The sequence below is a fragment of the Rhinatrema bivittatum genome, chromosome 5 (genome assembly GCF_901001135.1).
Source record: "Rhinatrema bivittatum chromosome 5, aRhiBiv1.1, whole genome shotgun sequence".
Taxonomy (NCBI): domain Eukaryota; kingdom Metazoa; phylum Chordata; class Amphibia; order Gymnophiona; family Rhinatrematidae; genus Rhinatrema; species Rhinatrema bivittatum.
The window spans coordinates 385,446,691-385,468,697 of NC_042619.1; the positions used below are offsets into that span (position 1 = coordinate 385,446,691).

Below are 22,007 nucleotides of genomic sequence, written 5' to 3' on the forward strand. Positions count from 1 at the left end.
GGCTGAGGTCTGTGCCTAAAGAGAGGATTCTTTAGGCACAGAATTCTACCCAAGAAAAGACAGAAGGATCCATGCCAAAACCAGAAGGCACCTGTGCTGCACCCACGGAGTTACTGTCCCTCACTGACTAACCAGTTAAGGGAGCTCCTCCTGACATGTCCATACACAGGTCATCATCAGGCTGGGAAGAGCCAGGCTTAGAAAAATCAGAGGAAGAACTTTCTCTGAGCCTCTAAGCAGTGCTGGCACAAGTTAGAGGGCACTCCAGGATGAGATGTCCAAATATGACAGCAGGCATGAATAGAGAGGCATTTAGGTTTCTTAGCCATAGGTGCCATTGGTCCATCAGTAGGCTTAACGGGTGACTGAAGGTGTGGGTTCAGCTGAATTCACTGCAAAATTTAGGGATGCAAAATTTAGGTGTCTCAAAACTAGGCGCACTTCCACCGTGCCAAACTTAAGCGCACAACCAATGCATTCCAGATTGTGCGCACAAGTGGCGTGCCCAAAAGAAACTAGGCACTCAGCCAAATGCACTTGCATGCACTGACAGCTCTGAGGGCAGCCTAACGCGCAGAAAAAAGTACATGAAAATGTCACCAAGGCCTATCATGTGGCGCACAGAAAAAAAGCCTAACAGCGGGCTTTTATGGCTTCTGCCTACATAGGGCCCTAGGAATACTCCCAAAACGTCCAATTTCCTAGCACCCAGACAAATGGATTCAGGACCAGTGAGATATGCACCTCTACCAGCAAATGGAGGCTGAGCAAAGTGATGTCACTGCAGTAGTATATATACTGTGACATCAGCCTGCCAGTATTCTCCAGCAGATGGATGTGCATTTCCCTACTGAGGATTGCTTCAAGTTTTAGAGGAGAAATAATAGATTTAATTTGCCCTGTGCTCCTGAAGTAATACCAAATGGTCCCTCCTCCAGTTGAGAATTCTTGAGGTGATTTCTGTGGTCCCTCTGAATGCCTTGAAACAGTGTTTTTTATTTGTTTTTTGCATCATGACAAACGTCTTTTTCAAGTTCTCTTTTAGCTTGCTTAATATTTTTACATCTATCTTGTAAGTGCTTATGCTCTTCCCTAATTTCCTCATTTGGGTCTGCTTTCCATTTTTTTGAATACTACCCTTTGGACTTTAATTTCCTCTTTCATCTTACTATTAAACCACGCCAGCAGTCATTTGATTTTACTTCAGCCTTTTTTAATGCATGGAATACATTTTCTCAGGGCCTCAAGCATTTAAAAACTGTTCTTGCCTCCTGAAAATTTTTAACCTTGTGAACTGCTCCTTTTAGTTCTTTTCTAACAAATTTTCTCATTTATCATTATCTCCTCTTTTATAGTTAAATGCTTCTGTAGTAGTTTTCTTTAGTATTTGCCTCCAGTGATTATGTCAAATTTAATTAGTGTGATCACTGTTGCCAAGCGAATCCACCACCTTTATCACTTGTATCAGGTCCTTAACAGATCTAATATACAGTAGCTTCTCCTCTTGGCTCCATTAGCAACTGTTGCAGGAAACAGTTTATTTGAGTCTTATTTATATTCTACTTTTTGGCACTTCAAAGTGGTTTACATTCAGGTACTGTAGGTATCTCCCCATCTCCAAGGGCTTACAATTTAATAGGGAGATGCAACAAGCCACGGTAGTGCTTTAACGAATGCATATCACGCAATAGAGCACTATTGCAGAGATATTGCATGATATACATGATGATTTCCATCTCCCCGCCCTTCTACTCTCCCCTATTACAATGACTTTCTTTGCATGAGATTTGCATGCATGAATAATGAAAATGTATGCAAAGATAATGCATAGGCAATCCTATGCAAATATTTTATCACGGATGATCAAAGATGGTCAGTCATGGTAAAATAACACCTTTTTGAAAAGCGGTACATATAAGGTGGGACCCAAACACATGGGTGCTGAGGCTCCCATCTCACATTTAAAATGCTAGCAAAAATTAAAAAAAAAAATAAATAAAAATCCCACAACGTGAGAAAAGGCTGAGTGGGGGTCAGGGCTGACGCCCAGCTCAACCTAGGTGGCCCTGACTGTCAAAGTATAAAAATATGTGCCCATGCAGCAACAGCCCCCCCCCCCCCCCCCCCCCCCCCCCGCAACACCCCTGCCACAAAGTACCAAATAAGTAGTGCTGGGCAGCCCCCTTTGCACTCCCGCACCCCAGGAACCCTACACTCGGTCAACAAAGAGAATCTTGGTCCCAGCCCTCCCCCCCAGAAAGGAGAAGAAAAATTTGGGTCCATGCCCCTCATGCCTAAACCCCCCCCCCCATTTCCCCCAAATAGAAAGTATAGCGAGGCAGCACCCTCCCGAGAGCCAAAAAAAAAAATGTGGGTCCTGCACCCCAGAACCTTTAAATGTAGTAGTGGCTCCCACATTAGGGCCAAGGTGCACTCTTGTACCTGGCCTGGTCAGCGCCATGCTCCAAAATAGTGCTGACCTGATTTTGCCCCACTGTGACTGGAGCAAGGTCCAGGGATTGGATCTCAGCCACGTGGGCTGGGTCCGATCTCTGGACCTTGCCTCAGTCACATGGCTGGGGTACGTTCAGGTCAGTGCCGTTTTCTAAAATGGTGCTGACTGGGCCAGGTGCAAGGGTGCGCCCAGGCTCCAATGCAGGAGCTGCTATTAGATTTGAAGGTTCCAGGAAGTATGGGAAGGGAGGCTGGGACTGGGGCCTGTAATTTATTTTTTGGCTCATGGGGATGACCAACTAAAGAAGTTATAGCAAGATGGGGTGCAGGGAGGGGAGCTTAACCTCCACTCAACCTCCTCATTTTCCTGTGTGTGTTTGTTTTTTTTTTGTGGGCCAGTGGCTCTTTAAGGTGACAACAGTCCCTTGAGATTGGGCCTCTAGGTGTTTTTTCTTTTAGCCCATGGTGTTTGGCTGCGAGTGAAAAGTACAGGTCGTAGAGCCACGAAGTTTATTTGGGGGGGGGGGGGGGAAGGTCCCCACTATCACGTAGAAACCCTCCCACATTAAAACATCATGGCTTAACAAATCTAAGGGTATGTTTGGGCTTGAGGTAATGTGACTTGCCCAAGGTCACAAGGAGCAGTGGTGGGATTTGAATGCTGGTCTTCCTAGTTTATAAGCACACTGTTCTAACCATTAGGCTACTTTTCTACTTCGTACATTGCAATTAACCTATCTTTAGACTCGGCAACCTTACTATATTGACTGTAGGCACACCAACTAACGCCATAGATCTTATACTTCTGAGGGGCCTGTAAAGCCGCCTTAATAGACTTACATTGATGGCATCTAGGAACTTTACCACCCTTGCATGTGCTGATGGTTCATTTACCCAATCAATACTTGAGATAATCGAATTCTCCCATTATTATTTTGTTGCCCATTTTACCACCCAGTCTGTTTCCTCATCCTGGCTAGGTGGGCAGTAATATATCCCCACAATGATACTCTTCCCTTTTATTCTTGGAATTTCTATCCTTAAGGATTCCAGAGTGCATTTTCTTACCTAAAATAGTTTTATCCTGCATGACTGTATGCCATACTTAATATATAGCACAACTTCTCCACCAGTTTTATCCATCATGTCAATATAACTTGTAATCTGGTATCACAATGACCCATTGGTTATCCCCCTTCCACCAGGTCTCTGAGATACTTGTATGTCTATTTTCCTTTAGCACCATACATTCTAACTCTCTAGTCTTATTTGTCAGTCTTCTGACATTTGCATACAGACATTTTAAAGTAATTTTATTTGTATTTCTATTTTTATCTTCCCACAATCTACTTATCGGATGATATCGGCAGTTTTTGAGTCATTTTTATCTGCATATTCTGTAAAGCTCTATAAAAGTATAACCCTTAGCAGGGCGTTTTATGACCCCAGGGTAGACAAACTAATGTATTTCTCTTTGGCTAGCACTCCTCCCATGTCCTGAGCGCTCTATCCCAGAGATGGATTCATTTTATGGGAGGAACTCTCGTTTTTGGCCCAAGCAGTGGTGAGTTATCCCTTGTGTATGGTGATAGCTATGGCAATTCCTGGAGGGAGTTAATATAACAAAACAGGCAGGACCAGGCACCGGGTGTTTAATTTGCTTTTAATCAGTAAATTATTATTTAAGTCCATTTTAAATAAGGGGGGGGGCAGTTAAAGATGATGCTTTGTACAGTTAGGGTGTTTCATTCTGGGTAGGTGTCCCTTTCTTCAGCAAACTGAGCTTCCCACTTGGTGGTGTAAAATGTGCACTAAAAGCTCTCCCAGTGGCTTACCCGGGATTCCTATGTCAGGGGTCCCCTTCTAGCATAGGAAAAAAAACATCTTACCTCAGTCTCCAGATTCTCACCAATCACCTAGTGCTGTGTCCTGGTCCCATGTGGGTGGAGATCTGGATGGGGTCTCCATGATCTTACTTGATTCCTTTAGTAGTTTTGAAAGGATGATTCTTCAGGTTGAAAGTCTGTGGTTCAGGAACCAGCCTAGCTCTCAGTGAGGAGGGGGAGGGGGGGGGAGTTTAAAAAAAAAAAAAAAAAAACCCTCACAAACTAAAAGGAAAATACTTTCTTAATCAAAAATCTTCTCAGTCATAGGTGCTTGCCGCATTCATGGAGTGAAGGGGCTCACTGGTCTTTAGCCCCTGCACTCTGATTCCAGCCAGCGAGGATGACCTCCTTCAATGGAACAGAGTTTAACACAGTCCCTTCCAAAAATAGGATTCTTGAAGCCTTCAAATGCCTCACGCTGCCAAGCCTATCACAGGTGCTTGCCTCATCCAGGAGGAGAATGGGCTCACTGGTGTTCAGACCTGGAATGAGAGTCCTGCAGGGGTTCCAGCACAAAGAGGTCCTTACAGTAACTAAACGCCAAAGACCCCTCTGGTAGGGTGTGCACAAAAGAGACTCCCCTCAAAGAGCAAAAACCTGATGAGGCAGGAAGGGGAAAAACAAACCTCCTTGCTGCTCTGTCTGACCTGAACTGATTCTAGCCACACCTTAAATCACAAAATGGCTGGTTATAAAGCAAGGAGCAACCAATCCCAGCTGTCCGGGGGGGGGGGGGGGGGGGATGGAAAGTTCAGAAGTGTTTACTGTCTAACTGGAATGGAACTAAGGGCATACAGTGGTGAACTGGCAGACGAGCAATTGTAAGTCATTAAAATTCAGCAGCGTAAATCCTTACAGGAACTGGTCGCTATGAGCATGTCTCTTTCAGTTTGCTTTGCATTTACAATTGAATGGTGAGTCAAGTTCAAGATGTTATCTTTAATTCATAAGGCATTAAACAGCAAAGTACCACAATGCATTAGTCTATTGTTAAGGCTTTACAGGTCCATCAGAAGTTTAATATCTCCCAGCCAGTGCTTACTTGATGTGCCTATAGTTAATATAATAAAGTTGCTGAGTCTAGAGAGATTATTTCTATGTTTCTACAAATTTCGCTCAAGTTTTTACCCATGTTATACACTTGTTACTTGTTCAAGGTATCCCACCCTGATCATTTCCCACTTATTGGCCATGCTGTTTTTACCCCTTGTTCGATGTAATTCACCCATGTTTTGATGTAAACCGATGTGAACTTGTCATGAACGTCGGTATAGAAAAAGAATTAAATATTTGTAGTAGCTGGTCCTATGTTCTGGAATTGGTTACCTGAGTTCCTCCATACGGAATCTTGTTTTAAGACATTTTAAAAAAGGTTTAAAACTGGAGGAAGTGACATCTATGGTTCAGGCAGCCTGATCGTGAAGCTCCTCTCCTCACCCGGCGAATCAACTTTCATCAAAGCTCAAAATTGCATGGTGCCATGAATTCTGCCCTACAAGACTATCACAAGCAAACCCCTAATGGCTGCTAAATGGAAAACTGTCTATTTTCAGCATTTTTCGTATCGCAAGAATGAGATCCCAGACAGCAGTGAGGGCCAAGATGGCAAACGGATGGAAGAATAGGAATCAAGCCTACCTTCCGATGAAGCCCTGCTAGTAAACTCAATGGACCTGCCGAGTGCCGACTAGGGAAGAATTCGGAGAGTGGTTCTATGATCTGAGAAGGGACATAAGAAATAAAACAAAAAACAAACTAATGGATGGTATGGTGGAAATAAAGGATAAGATTGCTGCACTAGGGCACAGAGTAGATGAGCTAGACTTGCAGCTTTATAGCTAGCCTGAAACCATTAAATCACTGCAAGACAACTGCTCCAGTTTGCAAGAGGAAACTACTATACTGCAAGAAAAATTTGCTGATCTTGAAAATAGGACTCTGAGGAATAACTTATGGTTCTGAAGTCTCAAACACCAGAAAATGCTAATTGTACAATGGTAATTGAGTGTTTTGCCGACCATCTCCTAGACATACAACCAGATGACAATCAAGGTAATATTCCAGTGATAAAATTAGATCAGACTCACCAAGCACTCGGCCTAGTGAACAACAGCTGCCCAAGAGATGTGAAACTGTTTCCATGATTACACTATTAAAGAGCTACTGCTGCCTGACATCAAGCTACTTGGCCTTGGGAGGATCAGAATGTAGTGGTATTTGCTCATTTATCCAAAAAATGATGGGAACTTTGAGAAGTTGCTACTAACATAAAGAAAATATAAAATTATAGGTGGCTCCATCCTTTTGGTCTCCTATTTACTATCGACAAAGTCACTGCAAGGGTCTATAATGCGTTGGGTGCAGATGCCATTTTGAGACGATGCGGATTCATACTTTCAGTACAACCACCTAAGCCTCACAAACTTTCTTCCATAGAGACCTCTAAAATGGCATGGCAGCGGGTCTGCAAAAGAAACAGACTGAGGAGACATTCCAGAGGCTCATCTTAGTCCAATGAATCTAACTGATTTTGAGCTACTTTAATAGACTGAAATATTATACAAGGGTTCTGATTACTTTGATTCTGAAGTTGGTAGATGTGAGCAAGATCAGTGGACCAAAATCATGCCTTAAGACAAGTTCTAATACAAGTAGCAGCTTTCAGTTTCAAGGATAACAGTTTTTTTTTGTTTTTTTGTACAGCTGCTTATACCTGGTCATAATTCTAGCTCCTGGCTTAGTATTAGGGAGCTAATTATCAGGCCGCTACAGTACAGTGTGCTCCGGAGCGTGTCCCTAGCGCACTGTTAGCCGGCATTTGGACGGGTGTTTTGGACGCGCTAGCTTTACCCCTTATTCAGTAAGGGGTAATAGCGCGTCCAAAATGCACGTCCAACCCCCCCCCCCCCCAGACCTAATAGCGCCCGCAACATGCAAATGCATGTTGATGGCCCTATTAAGTATTCCCGCAGAATTCAGTAAATAAAATGTGCAGCCAAGCTGCATATTTTACTTTCAGAAATTAGCACCTACCCAAAGGTAGGCGCTAATTTCTCCAGGCACCAGGAAAGTGCACAGAAAAGCAGTAAAAACTGCTTTTCTGTGCACCCTCCGACTTAATATCATGGCGATATTAAGTCTGAGGTCCCGAAAGTTTAAAACAGTAAAAAGAAAATTGAAATAGGCTCGGGGGTTGAAAACCGGACACTCAATTTTGCCATCGTCCGGTTTCCGAGCCCATGGCTGTCAGCGGGCTGAAGAACAGACGTCTGCAAAATTGAGCATCGGCTGTCAAACCCGCTGATAGCCGCCACTCCTGTCAAAAAAGAGGCGCTAGGGAGGGACGCGCTAGTATCCCTAGCGCCTTTTTACCACTGGGCATAATTTAAATAAATGTTTTTACTGTATCGCGCACACAGGAGTGTCCTGTGTACGTGCCGGGAGAGCAGATGCTCGCGCGCTCTCCCGCATTTTTACTGTATCGTCCCGTGTTTCTTATGCTGCAGATTCTTTTTACTAGCTGGGTGTGGAGGGTGGCAACGCCATCAGGAATGGCTGCACTTCCTCCCTGGAGTGATTAGATTGGGGCCTACATGTAGGCCTAGACATTGTATGAGGGAGACAAGTTGTGGTGAGGGGGGTTTGTTTGAGGCCCTGATATGATATGCGGATGACTGCAATTATAGCTTGCACAATGTTAAATATGGTTATGTATTAATATTTGACACAATTGCATGGTATAAGTCAAGGGATAGTTGCTGGGAGCATACTAAAAATTCTTTATTTTTCAATTTCTTCCCTGTAGTGGTCTGCACCTATCTTGCACACAGCGACAATAATAGTCCATTTATATTAGACATGACAAATTTTAAGTTTTCTATAAACGTGAAGGGATTGAACTCTCCTTACAAGCAACTCCTTCTAAACAGAGAGAGAGCGTAGCAAAGCAAACATTGTATTTGTCCAGGAAACACAGTCAGTATAAGCAACTGCTGTGTTTCCCTCACTACCAGCTAGTGTACTTGACACCATGCTATAAAGGGACTAAATATACCGGGTTAGTATTCTTTTCTCTCAGCTTTATTTTTGACTGTAATTGCTGCATAAGAGATCCATTGGGTAGGTACTTAATTTTCTCAATTCAAGTAAATAATGTCCAATTATTGCTAACATTTATGCACCCAATAAGGATCAGGGGGCATTTTTGTGCCAATTGCATGATGCTCTAAATACATGTGACCCGGGCATTTTGATTGTTGGGGGTGATTTTAATATAGCTAGAATACCTGCTTTAGATACCTCAATGGGAGTTGCCTCTTTAGCTCAGTCCCACAGGAAACAATTGAAAACATTAATGGAGGAGTGGAGTCTCATAGATGTGTGAAGAGTCCGCTTCCATATTTCGGCCGCTGCGGGAAACATCATTTTTTTTGCAGTTCGGGGTTTTTTTGCGTAAAATCATTTTTTAAGTTAGTACGTGCTAACTCCCTGTTAGTGCGCGCTAACAAAAAATGTTAGATTTTGTTCGTTTTTGTGGAAAAACGGGAAAATCCTAATCGTTTTTCGAGCTCCCCGAAACATGCCGAATTGGACAATTTCGTTGAAATTGTCCAATTCGGAAAAAACAAATGCACATCTCTATTACTCACACTATAATTATTCTAGAATAGATTATTTTCTTGTAGAAAAAAATCTCTATGTCCAATTATACTATCTAAAAGGATTGATGTGATTGGTCAGATCATGCACCAATATGGTTTTAGGTTTCCCTTGCCAATATAGATCAAGGTCATAAATTCTGGTGCCTTAATGAATCACTGCTACAAAATCGAGACTTTAATCTATAGTTAGGATGGTAAACTCTTTCCTTTTTTGCAACCACTGAAAATGGGAAACAGTAACCTACAGTAATATGGGACTGTTTTAAAGTTAATAGTAAGGGAATGCTTATCTCAAGAGCTGCTTATGTTTAGAAACAGAGGGAGGACCTGAGAGCTACCATACATGCGCTAGCTACCATATCCCTCCTATATCCATGTGATTTCCGTACAGTACTTCAAACCCTCTTATTTGCCAAAATTGATTACTGTAACGCCCTACTGTTCGGCCTACCCAATTCTACCATCTTACCACTACAAATGTTGCAAAACGCTGCCCCGCGCATCCTCACTAACACAAGAAGGTCAGAACATATCACTCCTATACTCAAGGATATGCACTGGCTGCCTGTTGCTCAAAGACCCTACACACTGAAAACATGACCTGGCTCAATGCCATACATTTCCGTAAACACTCAAAAATTTGCGCGATCGCATACTTTTGTATGCGCACCAGGCATGAACAAAAGTACGCTGGATTTTATAAGATACGTGCGTAGCCGCGCGTATCTTATAAAATCCGGGGTCGGCACGTGCAAGGGGGTGCACATTTGTGCAACCTGCGCGCGCCGAGCCCAGCGCGCGCTACCTGTTCCCTCCGAAGCCGCTCAGATTTCAGAGCGGCCTCGGAGGGAACTTTCCTTCGCCCACCCTTTGTTGGCAAAGTTACGCCTGCTGAAAGCAGGCGTAACTTTGCGCGCACCGGCCAGCAGCCCCGTTCCGGTCCCGGGGACTGGTCCGGAGGCTGTGGCCACACCCCCGGGTCAAAACCACGCCCGCGTTGCCGCCCCCAAAACGCCGCATCGCTCCGGCCATGCCCCGACACACCCCTTTTACAAAGCCCCAAGACTTGCGCGCGCCGGCGGCCTATGCAAAATAGGCGTGCGTAAATCAGGCCGGATTTACGCGTGCAGGGCATTTAAAATCCACCCCATTATTTTTACTTTCAGTGAGCCCCACTGCTCATTGGTGGCAATAGAAGATAGATTGGGGGAATTTAGCAGAGTTTCAGGTTTGAAAGTAAATTGGGAGAAATCTGAAATTTTAAATGTCACTTGCAATATAGAGTTGTCTACTTATATACGAGCTAACCACCCCTTCAAATGGGCCACAGGAAAAATTATTTAGGTATAAATCTAGGCCATCACCCAGACTCACTTTTTGGGCTGAACTATTCTCCTCTAGAGGGCCAGCTTTGGCAAGATATGAAGACGTGGGAAAGGTTACAGCTCTCGTGGCTTGGAAGGATCTCCCTTTTTAAAGATGAATATCCGCCCCTGTTTCTTTATCTCTTTCAAACTCTGCTCATTCACATACCCTGTGCCTTGTTAAAATGCTGGCAGCGAAAAATTTTCAGTTTTTATATGGAACAGGTGGCCTCTAGAATACACAGCAGCTTTATGTATACTTCAAAGCAAGGGAGGGAGGTTGGAGTTCCAAATCTGGAATAATATGTAGCGGCCCAACTTGGACAAGTGATCAACTGGCATAATGTTCAATGTCCCAAGGTGTGGGTATCGGTGGAACAAAGCATTGTAGCCCGAATGTCGTTGGCCATTACTCTTTGGCAAGGTAGATCCACCTGGCAGAATAGCCTCCAGATGCTTCCTACTACTCACAATACTTTAAATATCTGGAGAAAATGGAGCAAGGGCTTAGTGGGTGCTCGTCAATATCTTAGGCTATTCCACCTTTTTCATAACACGTCGTTTTTTGTTTTTTTTTTCCCAGGCTTTCCCTTAGCAGCGTTTACACCCTGGAGAGACCAAGGCATAACTCTTGTAGATCACATACGGGAGGGTGACCATGTTCTTTCTTTTGCATACCTGGAAGCACAATATTTACTTCCAAAATCTGAATTCCTCTCATCAACAAATTGTTCATTTCTTCTTAAGCAAACAGATTAAGTTGCATTTATTGCAAGGTAAAAATAATTTTGAAACCTTTTTTTGCTCTGGAGGGAAAGATCAAGGGTTTAATTTCCAAATTGTATAATCTATTGCATCTCCCCATTAAAGCTAAACCCAAACACTTTCAAATTTTGGGAAAGAGATCTAGGGGAAAATTATTCAGAGGAAGATTGGGATTTCATTCTTTTAGGCATTCATAAACCTTCTGTTTCCTCTGTCATTGTAGAAAATAGCTATAGGATGCTCTATCACTGGTACCTCACCCCGGACAGACTAAAATGTTCGTAAATATTACCACTTGTGCTGATGGGGTTGTGGCTTAGTGGTATCTCTTAATACATATTTGGAAGGGTCCTCTTATTCAGCAATATTGGGAAGGGATTACAGCTTTACCCTCTCCTATTCTTGGCTCCCCTATAAACATAGTAGCCCCCATGTCCTTATTGAACTTTCCACCACCCGGCATAGTGACCTCTGCCTGTCACCTCCTTTTGCAGATTTGTGGCCTCTAGGATTGAAATAGCGGTCCACTGGAGAAAGCCAAATACTCCGGCGACCTCCAGAGTGCTTAGTAGACTTGACAGAGTATGCTCTATGAGTAAGCTTACTGCTTCATGAAGAAACACGATGAGCAAACTTCATGCCATCTGGGATATATATTTGGATTGGGGAAAAGACCACCCAAGGAGAACCTCTATAATTTTGCATTTGATTGTGAGTGAGAGAATGCTTATAGAGTTATAATGCAACATGTGTCTAAATTTAATTCGACCGGATGTCTTCTGTGAAATGAGCAGTCATTGGATATATGTCAGAACCTAGGGTTAGGCCTAAACAGGGGAAGGGAAACTGTTTAAAAGTTTTTTTGCATGTTACTGTACACATTTTATTCAGTTGTCCAGTATATACATTACCATGATATAAATAAAAAGATAATTTAAAAAAGTTTAAAACTATATTATTCCAGAAAGCATTTGAAATATTTTAGTGCAAGGTGCATGTGATTGAGTTAGCTAGCAAGCTGAGGTGTGGCATTTGTTTTTTATATTTTTATTTTTATGCCTGTTTTGGTGAACAGGAATATCTTATTAATTTTGACATGTGTGTTTCATGTAAGCCAATTAGAATGATGAGATAATGCGGCTTGGACGTGCTATAATGGAAAGAAAAAGAAACATGACTTGGCTGCGTACATGTAAATATTTCAAATGTCCTACTCAAATGATTCATCAACTAGTTTTGGGGCATGCCAGAATGAATGGCAAAGCGAGTAATATGAAATGTTATCAGTCCTAGTAGAAACACAGACATCTACACAGCTAGTCTGGCAGACTGTGATGATAGAATTAACTCTCATCTGGAGCGGTCTTTCAGGCTACATTTACATTAATAACTAGAAATCCTAAGGAAAATACAGGCACTAACATAGAAATGACCATGCTGGTTTTGGTAGATTATTTGATAATTCTGAAGCTTTGTGGATAAATGTGGGAAGGAAGGATTGCAGGGTGTGAACTAAGTTGGGGATGCTGTTGCTCATCTGCCTAAAATTATAGAGTACAAATAAGGAAGTGAAGAAGGTGTCGAAGTACCTTAAAGGACTGGCTTCAAGTTTTGAGCTGGTTCACCTTAAGGGGGGAAGCCAGGGCCCAGAAACCGCTGGAGAGAAGCCTGGGATGTGTGAAGGCATTGTCAGACACTAAAGGCTGGATTTCAGAGCTCTATGCACGTAAATCGGCTTACGCGTGCCGGGCCTATTTTCTAAAGCCCTGGGACGCGTCTAAGTCCTAGGGCTTTACTAAAGGAGCAGTCCCGTGGACAGGGCGGTCCAGGTAGTGGGGTCAGAGACCTCGGACACAAGTCATTTACTGCTGTGCTGGTGATCGCACACCGGCAGTTGGCTGGCGTGCGCAACTTACTTCAGCCCCAAGTGAAAAAAAAGAAAAGGGGGAGAGGGTGGGGTAGGGAAGTTCCCCCCCCCCCCCCCCCCCCCCCCGAAGCTGCTCCAATTTTAGAGTGGCTTGGGAAGGAACAGGGGAAGGCACTGGCAGCTCGGCGTGTGCAAGGTGCACAATTGGGAACCCCCTTGCGCGCACAGACTCCCTTTTTTTTTTTTTTTTTTTTTAATATAACATGCTCGCGCATGTTATAAAAGCAGACATACACGTGTGCACGTCGGGTAGCTTGCGCACATGTACGCCCGCGCGTACCTCTGAAAATCTACCCTTAAGAGTGTCTGAGAGCCAGAAACGGATTTAGGATTTTTCCTTAAAGTACCAAGGCACTTTGGTGCTTTTACACCCCCCCCCCCCTCACACACACTTCTTGTAAAAGTCTGTTACAGGGTAATAGAAGGTGGCTCTCTGCTGATTGAGATTCAGAAGAGGTAGAAAGCAGCAGATCTTAGCCAGTCTGCTGCCCCTAAAAGTCCCCCCCCCCCCCCCACTAGGCACAGGTTTAATGGGTGCCTATTGACAAATCCAGGGCTGTCTGAGAACCCTAACCCTAGGACAGGGTCAACTGCTGGGAAGGCAGACTGCTTGTGGAACCAGTTAGAGGGAGAGCAGACTGGGTTTGCTGACCACCCTAAACTTGAGGACAGGGCTATCCTAAACTGCTAAGGTGAGGAGACTGTGTGTATGTTTGGCTGTACTGCTGAGGGAAGCATACTGCATGGACTTTGCTACTGTTTTCAATAAAGTACTCAGCCAAGAGCAGACTTGTGTCCAGCTGCTTCTGGTCCCGGCTTGTGTCCAGAGCCAGGCCGTTGGCTTGGTTAGAGGAAAATGTCAAGAATATGAGCCAGTTTCTTTTTTTTTTTTTTTTGCCTTCATCTATATGTTGCTATGATATCTCAGACAGACCACTTAGTAAATATCTCTACAATGACATTCTATAGGACAAACCACAAAAATATAGTTAGAAACTTCTATAAATTGTTTATCAATATATGTACTTGCATTTTTTTGCTTACTCCCTCAGCTCAGTTGAACAAGATTCAGTTAGCTTTTTGGGTGTGGATCTCAGGAAGAAGGGGAAGCTGAGAGAGAGGGAGCCTCTGGGAGGTAAGAGGCGCAGCTTTGAAGCTCCAAGAGGATGGGACAATGGGAACATAAAAAACTGGGTCCCGTGAAGGGGGAAGGATAGAGCTGGGACTGGGAGATTGAATGGAGAATTGGCGATAGAGGGACAGTGGGAAGGGCTGAAGAGTACAGAGATGTTAAGAGATGGGTGAATGTTCTGGATCAGGTCAGTGGTTTGAGAGATACCTGCAAAGGCTGTGGTGGATTTGGAGGTGGTGCAAGTGAACATGGTATTTTTCCTGTGAGTAAGAGTAGGGGCAGTGTCAATTTTTCACTTTTTTGCACAGGATAATATTTAAACTAGATTTGTTAGTGACAAGGTTGTTGCACATCCTGTCCGGGCCTGCTCACCTCATTAACTCTTCCATGGGTCCTGGGTCGTCCTCCCCTGTAGCAGCAGTGAGCGCAGCCAGGCCTCGGCATCCCATGGTGGCAGTCGCTGGGCTTCTACCTCCAGCCAGGCCTCACAGTGAGGCTCTGCGTCCTCCGTGGTGTCGGCACAGCCCCTAGGCACACACGTGCAGACTGCCCATTCCCTTAAAGGGCCAGGGGCAAATCCCAGCTCCACAACATGCCCTAATTGAACACTGTATAAGAGGAAGTGCCTGCCTACAATTCCTTGCCTTTGCAATCGAGTCAATCACACTGTGTCCATTCCTGAGACTCCCCACTGACCTCTACCTGTTCTTGACTACATTGATCGCCGCCAGGATTTGACCTTTGCCTGTTTCCTCTACCACGTCGGCACGCTGCCTGGAACAGACCTCTGCCCGAACCCTGACCACGTCGGCACGCTGCCTGGAACAGACCTCTGCCCGAACCCTGACCACGTCGGCACGCTGCCTGGAACAGACCTCTGCCCGAACCCTGACCACGTCGGCACGCTGCCTGGAACAGACCTCTGCCCGAACCCTGACCACGTCGGCACGCTGCCTGGAACCTGACCTTTGCTTTGGCTGACTATGCTATCTTTACTCTGGCCTTGATCCTTGCCATACACCTAGTGACTCTCTTCTGACCATCTTTGGCACCCCGGTCTTCTAGCCTGAGCATAGACTGCGCACCCATGATCGTGTGGGCACACCCCTGAACTCTCCCTCAAGGAGATCCTGCGAGGCCCACCAGGCGGCCCGGGTAACCAAGGACTCAACCCAAGGGAACCCCGGGTTGCTAGTGGTGAAGCTCCAGCGAGCCTCTGCCTCCTGGTGGCAGGTGCTCTCTGGGTCTGACCAGGGAGCCTACCAATCCTGCACTAGGCCAAGGGTCCACTTCCCTGCACAACAGTTGAAAAAATGTGTATCTATGGAGTTATGAATAATTGGGATTTGCAGTTCATTATAAACTTAATACATTTTTATTGGGCCATTGTATACTTTGTGTAACCAGTGGTCCCGAAAATGTATGCTTTTTTTCTTACTCTGAAACATTGTGCAATGCAAAATAAAGGAGAATCACAGAAGAAATGAGTAATGTAAAGCAAAGTAATTTTCAAATTCAATCTTTAAAACTTAGATGTGCCTGGTTTACTGTAAATCCATATTGCATAACCATGAGTTTTTTTTTTTGCTTACATTAAATCAATGATCCAGGTTAACTTTCATATTTTCATAATTGTAAAAATGTGTGCTATTTTTAAGAACTAGATTTGGGAACCACTGGCATACCATGGTCTACTATTGACCTTATGTGTTGGTAGTGTGTTATGGTTTATGCAGATATTGTAGGTTAGACATAATAGAAACATGATGGCATAAAAAGACAGTGTGGTCAATCTAGTCTGCCCATGCACACCAACTGCTCAGCTCTATAATCTCTACCAGTCCTTCAAAGATCCCCCTGTTCCATGCTTTCATGAATTCAGAAAGTATCCTTGTGTCCACCACTGCCACTAGATGGTAACGGAGGGGGGGATGGAGGATGGTGTGGGGAGCTTGTTCCATGAATCCACCTTCTTTTCTATAAAGAAATATTTCCTGAGTCAACTCCCTTCCACCCTCATCCCATGACCCCTTGTTCCAGAGCCTCCTTTCTGTTGAAAGAGGCCAGTCTCCCGTACATTGATACCTTGCAGATATTCAAATGTCTCTATCGTATCTCATATTCTGCCTCTCCTCTAGGTTATATACATTTAGATTTTTAATTCTCTCTATAACAGTTCTCTATTGTGCTAAACATTGTTCCCATCATCATTATTGTTTGACACAGTTTTCCACCAAGACAGTTCAAACTGAATTACTATTAGTTAAGAATAATCAGGTACATATTTGTTATCAGTGAATAAAGGGTTTTAACTTCACCTTGAAAAATTCTTACAAGCTAGGGAAAGCATATACATATTTTGAAACTTTTGTGTGCCTACTATTAATCACGTTTCTCCCCCTCCTTTTAGATATGCATCTTCTCCCACATAATATCATTCGTGTCTGGAAGACATACCAGACATGCTCAAACCATGATGTTACCACTTGCCAATAACAAAAGCTCACACATCACCCAAAAAATACATTCCAAAATTATTTTTCTTTGTAAAAATATTTGCAGTTCTTATCTGTAGGTCAAAAAGAAATATACATAGTATTAAGAGCAGAAAAGGACCAAAATGGTCCATCGTCAGCCCAGCAAGCTTCTTGTGGTAGTATCTGCCGTGCTGTGCAGGCTACCCACATGTGTCTCTTTTACTGGGTGATGAGCTTCTTGAAACTTCAGACAGTGCTGCTTGATGTGCTTACATAGGCAAGAAGAGAAGAATGGAGAACAATCTGTACTCTGAAAGCAGCATTCAAACACAAAGGTTTTTGTGTTTTTTTTAATAGGATAGTGATCAATCATTCATTTCTGCTAGTGGTAAGACAAAAGGAAATGGGCTTTTTGTATTGCTTTGTATATATGAAATTTATGACTGAGCAAGGAATGAGACTATGTAAGTCAATGTAACTTTGCTGAAAGTGAAAAGATGTAAAGATGCCTGAAAATATCAGAAGAATATAAATGTGTGGATGTTGAACTGTGAATACCAATTGTGAGGTAGGTATGATAAAAGTGATAAAAGAGAAAGCGTATCTTTAGAACAGCGTAATGTCATACAAGTAGAAATAATATAGGAAGAAGTAAAATGGATTGTGTGAACAAGGGAGTATCAATTGTGCACGTAAGAGAATAGAAACTCTAAAAGTAACATAGGTGTGCAGAGAGGTGGAAACGGAATGATTGACAGTTTTTTTTTGGTTTTTTTTTTACTACAGCTTTAAGGGATGTTGATGTATAATTGCTAAGATATGTGGTGAGGGTCAAAATAGTGGAGATAATGTAGAGGAGAGGAGTGCGTACATCCCGGCAGTAGAAAATGGCAGGGCAGAATGAAGGGATGATTCTGAAGGAGCACAGGGAAGTGTGAAAGGTGAGTGGGCTTTTAGGGTATAAGAGTAATAGAAAGGAAAGGGACAACCAAAGAAGGGAATGACAGAGCCCCAAGAAAGCCATCTAAATTTCTCAAATCTGCTATAAAGACTAACAATAGAACACAACAATTCAGGGAGGTTAGAAAAATTTCAGTTTGACCTATTTAAGTCAGAGTTGGAAAAGGGGGGGGGGGGGGGGGGGAATCAGAAAAAAAATAATTGAAAGTACAAAACTGCTGTTGAAATGCTTGGAATTGCATGGAGCCCAAGAAACCTTGTTCAGACTTATGAACCAATTTACGGAACCTTTATTTGTGCTCTGTCAATTTCTTCCAGGCTGTTTACAACTTTGTAATGTTTTTCGAACACATGACATGGAAATTGACCAGTGCCTGCTGGAGTCTCTCCCCTTGGGGCAGCGTCAGAGACTGGTGAGGCGCATGCGCTGTGATCAAATAAAGGCGTACTATGAACGAGAGAGAGCCTTCCAGAAACAGGACATCTCCAAGAAACAGCTGAAGTGTGGGAAGGACCACAGTGTTCACTTCTGCCTTTCTGATATGATACAGGATGCAGTTATAAATCATAATGACAAAGAAGGTGGGTGTCTGGCATGCTTTCTATTTGTTTTATTGTTTCACAGTAATTTTGAATTAATGCATACAACAACAAAATATTTCAAGAAAACTTCTGTATACAAATAGAATGGACATTACAGAAAGTGTCAGACACCTTAAATATAGGAACATAAGATGCACTTTTTTGTCTAAAAATAAGAGTAGACCAAGAACACAAAACCTCAGATCTGCGATACAACGGGTAATTGGAGAAAGGATTGTATCGACATAACTTATATTAGACAAACTGCATAGCCATTATTATGAACAAGCTAGCTAAATTAATTTGAGTCAATGTTTCTTCCTCTGGTACTAGACAATTTCTTTAATTCAGGAAAAATTGCAGTTGGAAAGCTTAAATGAATCCCTTTCATTTTTACACATTGCAATATATTTAAGTTAAGCATACAAATTCTCCACACTAATAGACCGAGCTTCCTGGCTCAATGAAAATCTTCAAAGTCTTTTGTAGCAACAATGACAAGAAGCAGGTGTCACCTTGTAAATGAACCAATTTATTCAGGCATGAGCTTTTAAGGACAGAGGCCATGTTATCAGATGTTTTTTTGCTCAATGAAAGACAATTTTTCTTCTATCCTGTAACTTTTTTTTTTCAAAGGTCTGGGTAGCATCTTTTGAAGATAAATTTCAAGCATAAAACATGTTTGCTCTTTGAAAATAGCTCAACGAGTATGCACATAAAAGTAAGCACAGAATGACATGTTCCAGGGGAAAGAGTTGGGGATGGGATTTGCATGCACATTTTTGAAAGTATATGTATAAAAGTATAAGAACATGCCATACTGGGTCAGACCAAGGGTCCATCAAGCCCAGCATCCTGTTTCCAACAGTGGCCAATCCAGGCCATAGAACCTGGCAAGTACCCAAAAACTAAGCCTATTCCATGCCAATGTTGCTAGTAATAGCAGTGGCTATTTTCTAAGTCAACTTAATTAATAGAAGGTAATGGACTTTCTCCTCCAAGAACTTATCCAATCCTTCTTTTTTTAAACACAGCTACACTAACTGCACTAACCACATCCTCTGGCAACAAATTCCAGAGTTTAATTGTGCGTTGAGTGAAATAACTTTCTCCAATTAGTTTTAAATGTGCCACATGTTAACTTCAAGGAGTGCCTCCTAGTCTTTCTATTATCTGAAAGAGTAAATAAACAATTAACATTTACCCATTCTAGACCTCTCATGATTTTAAACACCTCTATCATATCCCCCCTCAGCCATCTCTTCTCCAAGCTGAAAAGTCCTAACCTCTTTAGTCTTTCCTCATAGGGGAGCTGTTCCATTCCCCTTATCATTTTGGTAGCCCTTCTCTGTACCTTCTCCATTGCAACTATCATTTTTTGAGATGTGGCGACCAGAATTGTACACAGTATTCAAGGTGCAGTCTCGCCATGGAGCGGATACAGAGGCATTATGACATTTTCTGTTTTATTCACCATTCCCTTTCTAATAATTCCCAACATTCTGTTTGCTTTTTTGACTGCTGCAGCACACTGAACCGATTTAAATGTGTTATCCAGTATGACGCCTAGATCTCTTTCATGGGTGGTAGCTCCTAATATGGAACCTAACATTGTGCAACTATAACATGGGTTATTTTTCCCTATATGCATCACCTTGCACTTATCCACATTAAATTTCATCTGCCATTTGGATGCCCAATTTTCCAGTCTCAGAAGGGCTTCCTGCAATTTATCACAATCTGCTTGTGATTTAACTACTATGAACAATTTTGTATCATCTGCAAATTTGATTACCTCACTTGTCATATTTCTTTCCAGATCATTTATAAATATATTGAAAAGTACAGGTCCCAATACAAATCCCTGAGGCACTCCACTGGCCACTCCCTTACACTGAGAAAATTGTCCATTTAATCCTACTCTTTGTTTCCTGTCTTTTAGCCAGTTTGTGATCCACGAAAGGACATCGCCGCCTATCCCATGACGCTTAACTTTTCCTAGAAGCCTCTCATGAGGAGCTTTGTCAAACGCCTTCTGAAAATCCAAATATACTACATCTACCGATTCACCTTTATCTACATGTTAACTCCTTTAAAAAATTGAAGCAGATTTGTGAGGCAAGTCTTGCCTTGGGTAAAGCCATGCTGACTTTGTTCCATTAAACCATGTCTTTCTATATGTTCTGTGATTATGATATTTAGAACACTTTTCACTATTTTTCCTGGTACTGAAGTCACTGGTCTATAGTTTCCTGGATCACACCTGGAGCCCTTTAAATATTGGGGTTACATTAGCAACCCTCGTCTTCAGATACAATGGATGATTTTAATGATAGGTTACACATTTTTACTAATAGGTCTGAAATTTCATTTTTTAGTTCCTTCAGAACCCTGGGGTGCATACCATCCAGTCAGGTGATTTACTACTCTTCAGTTTGTCAATCAGGCCTACAACATCTTCTAGGTTCACCGTGATTTGGTTCAGTCCATCTGAATCATTACCCATGAAAACCTCCGATATGGGTATCTCCCCATCATCCTCTTCATTAAACACTGAAGCAAAAAAATCATTTATTCTTTCCATGATGGCCTTATCTTCTCTAATTGCCCCTTTAACCCCTCAATCATATAACGGTCCAACTGACTCCCTCAAAGGCTTTCTGCTTCGGATATTTAAAAAAGTTTTTACTGTGAGTTTTTGCCTCTACGGCCAACTTCTTTTCAAATTCTCTCTTATTTATTTATTTATTTATTTAAAATTTTTATATACCGACATTCATCCAGGATATCACATCGGTTCACAGTGTAACGCAAATATACGCCATGCATGGCGCTTTACATGGAACAGATAAAACATGTTAACAAGGGAATAAAGGGGTAAGAGAACGTGGGATAAATTGCATTAAATATTAAACAAGAATTGCAAATATATACATATGTACAATGTTGAGAGAACTGAGAGAAAGGGATTTGGGAATATTAGGGGGGGAGGGGGGAGTGGAGAGCAGAGGGGGGAGAAGAGGGGAGAAGGGGGCGGAAAGAAGAAGGATGGGGCAAAAGTGGGGTACCGAAAGGGGGGCGGTGGAAAGGCAGAGTGGAGATTAGGTGTATGCTTTGGCAAATAGCCAGGTCTTAAGCTTCCGCTTGAAGGATTTCAGGCATTCCTCTTGCCGTAGTTCAACTGGCATTGTGTTCCAAAGGGTCTGCCCGGCGATGGATAGTGCACGGGCTCTTGTGGAGGTTAGTTTGTGGAGTTTGGGAGAGGGGATAGGCATGGTTGCGAGATGTGCATGTCTGGTAGGCTTATTGGACTGGTGTAAGCGGAAGGATTCATTGAACCAGTTCATTTCAGGATTGTATAAAGCCTTGTGGATGAGAGAGAGTGCCTTATATTGTATACGGGATGCTATTGGGAGCCAATGAAGATCTTTTAGAACAGGTGTAATATGGTCATGTTTGCGTAGGTTGGTCAAGATTCGGGCTGTTGTGTTTTGCAGAATTTGAATGGGATGAATGGCGTTGTTAGGAAGGCCGAGGAGCAGGGAGTTGCAGTAGTCTGTTTTGGCAAAGATAGTGGTTTGAAGCACTGTCCGGAAATCAGGGGCATGCAGTAAGGGTTTAAGTTTTTTCTTGGCCTGTCTTATCAATATCTTACATGTAACTTGCCAATGTTTATGCCTATTTTCTTCTGTTAGCACATTTAAAACTAACCGGAGAAAGTATTTTTTTTTTTCACTCAACGCACAATTAAACTCTGAAATTTGTCGCCAGAAGATGTGGTTAGTGCAGTTAGTATAGC

General features: G+C 42.8%; 1 protein-coding gene across 1 annotated transcript in view; it reads left to right on the forward strand.

Annotated features, from left to right (window-relative positions):
• LOC115092484 (unconventional myosin-XVI-like) overlaps nucleotides 1–22,007 on the forward strand; it is a 334,559-nt gene that overhangs the window by 42,970 nt on the left and 269,582 nt on the right. Inside the window, exon 2 of the mRNA XM_029603324.1 lies at nucleotides 17,945–18,208. Within this exon, the coding sequence (XP_029459184.1) occupies nucleotides 17,945–18,208 (264 nt within the window). The remainder of the gene's footprint in view (nucleotides 1–17,944; nucleotides 18,209–22,007) is intronic.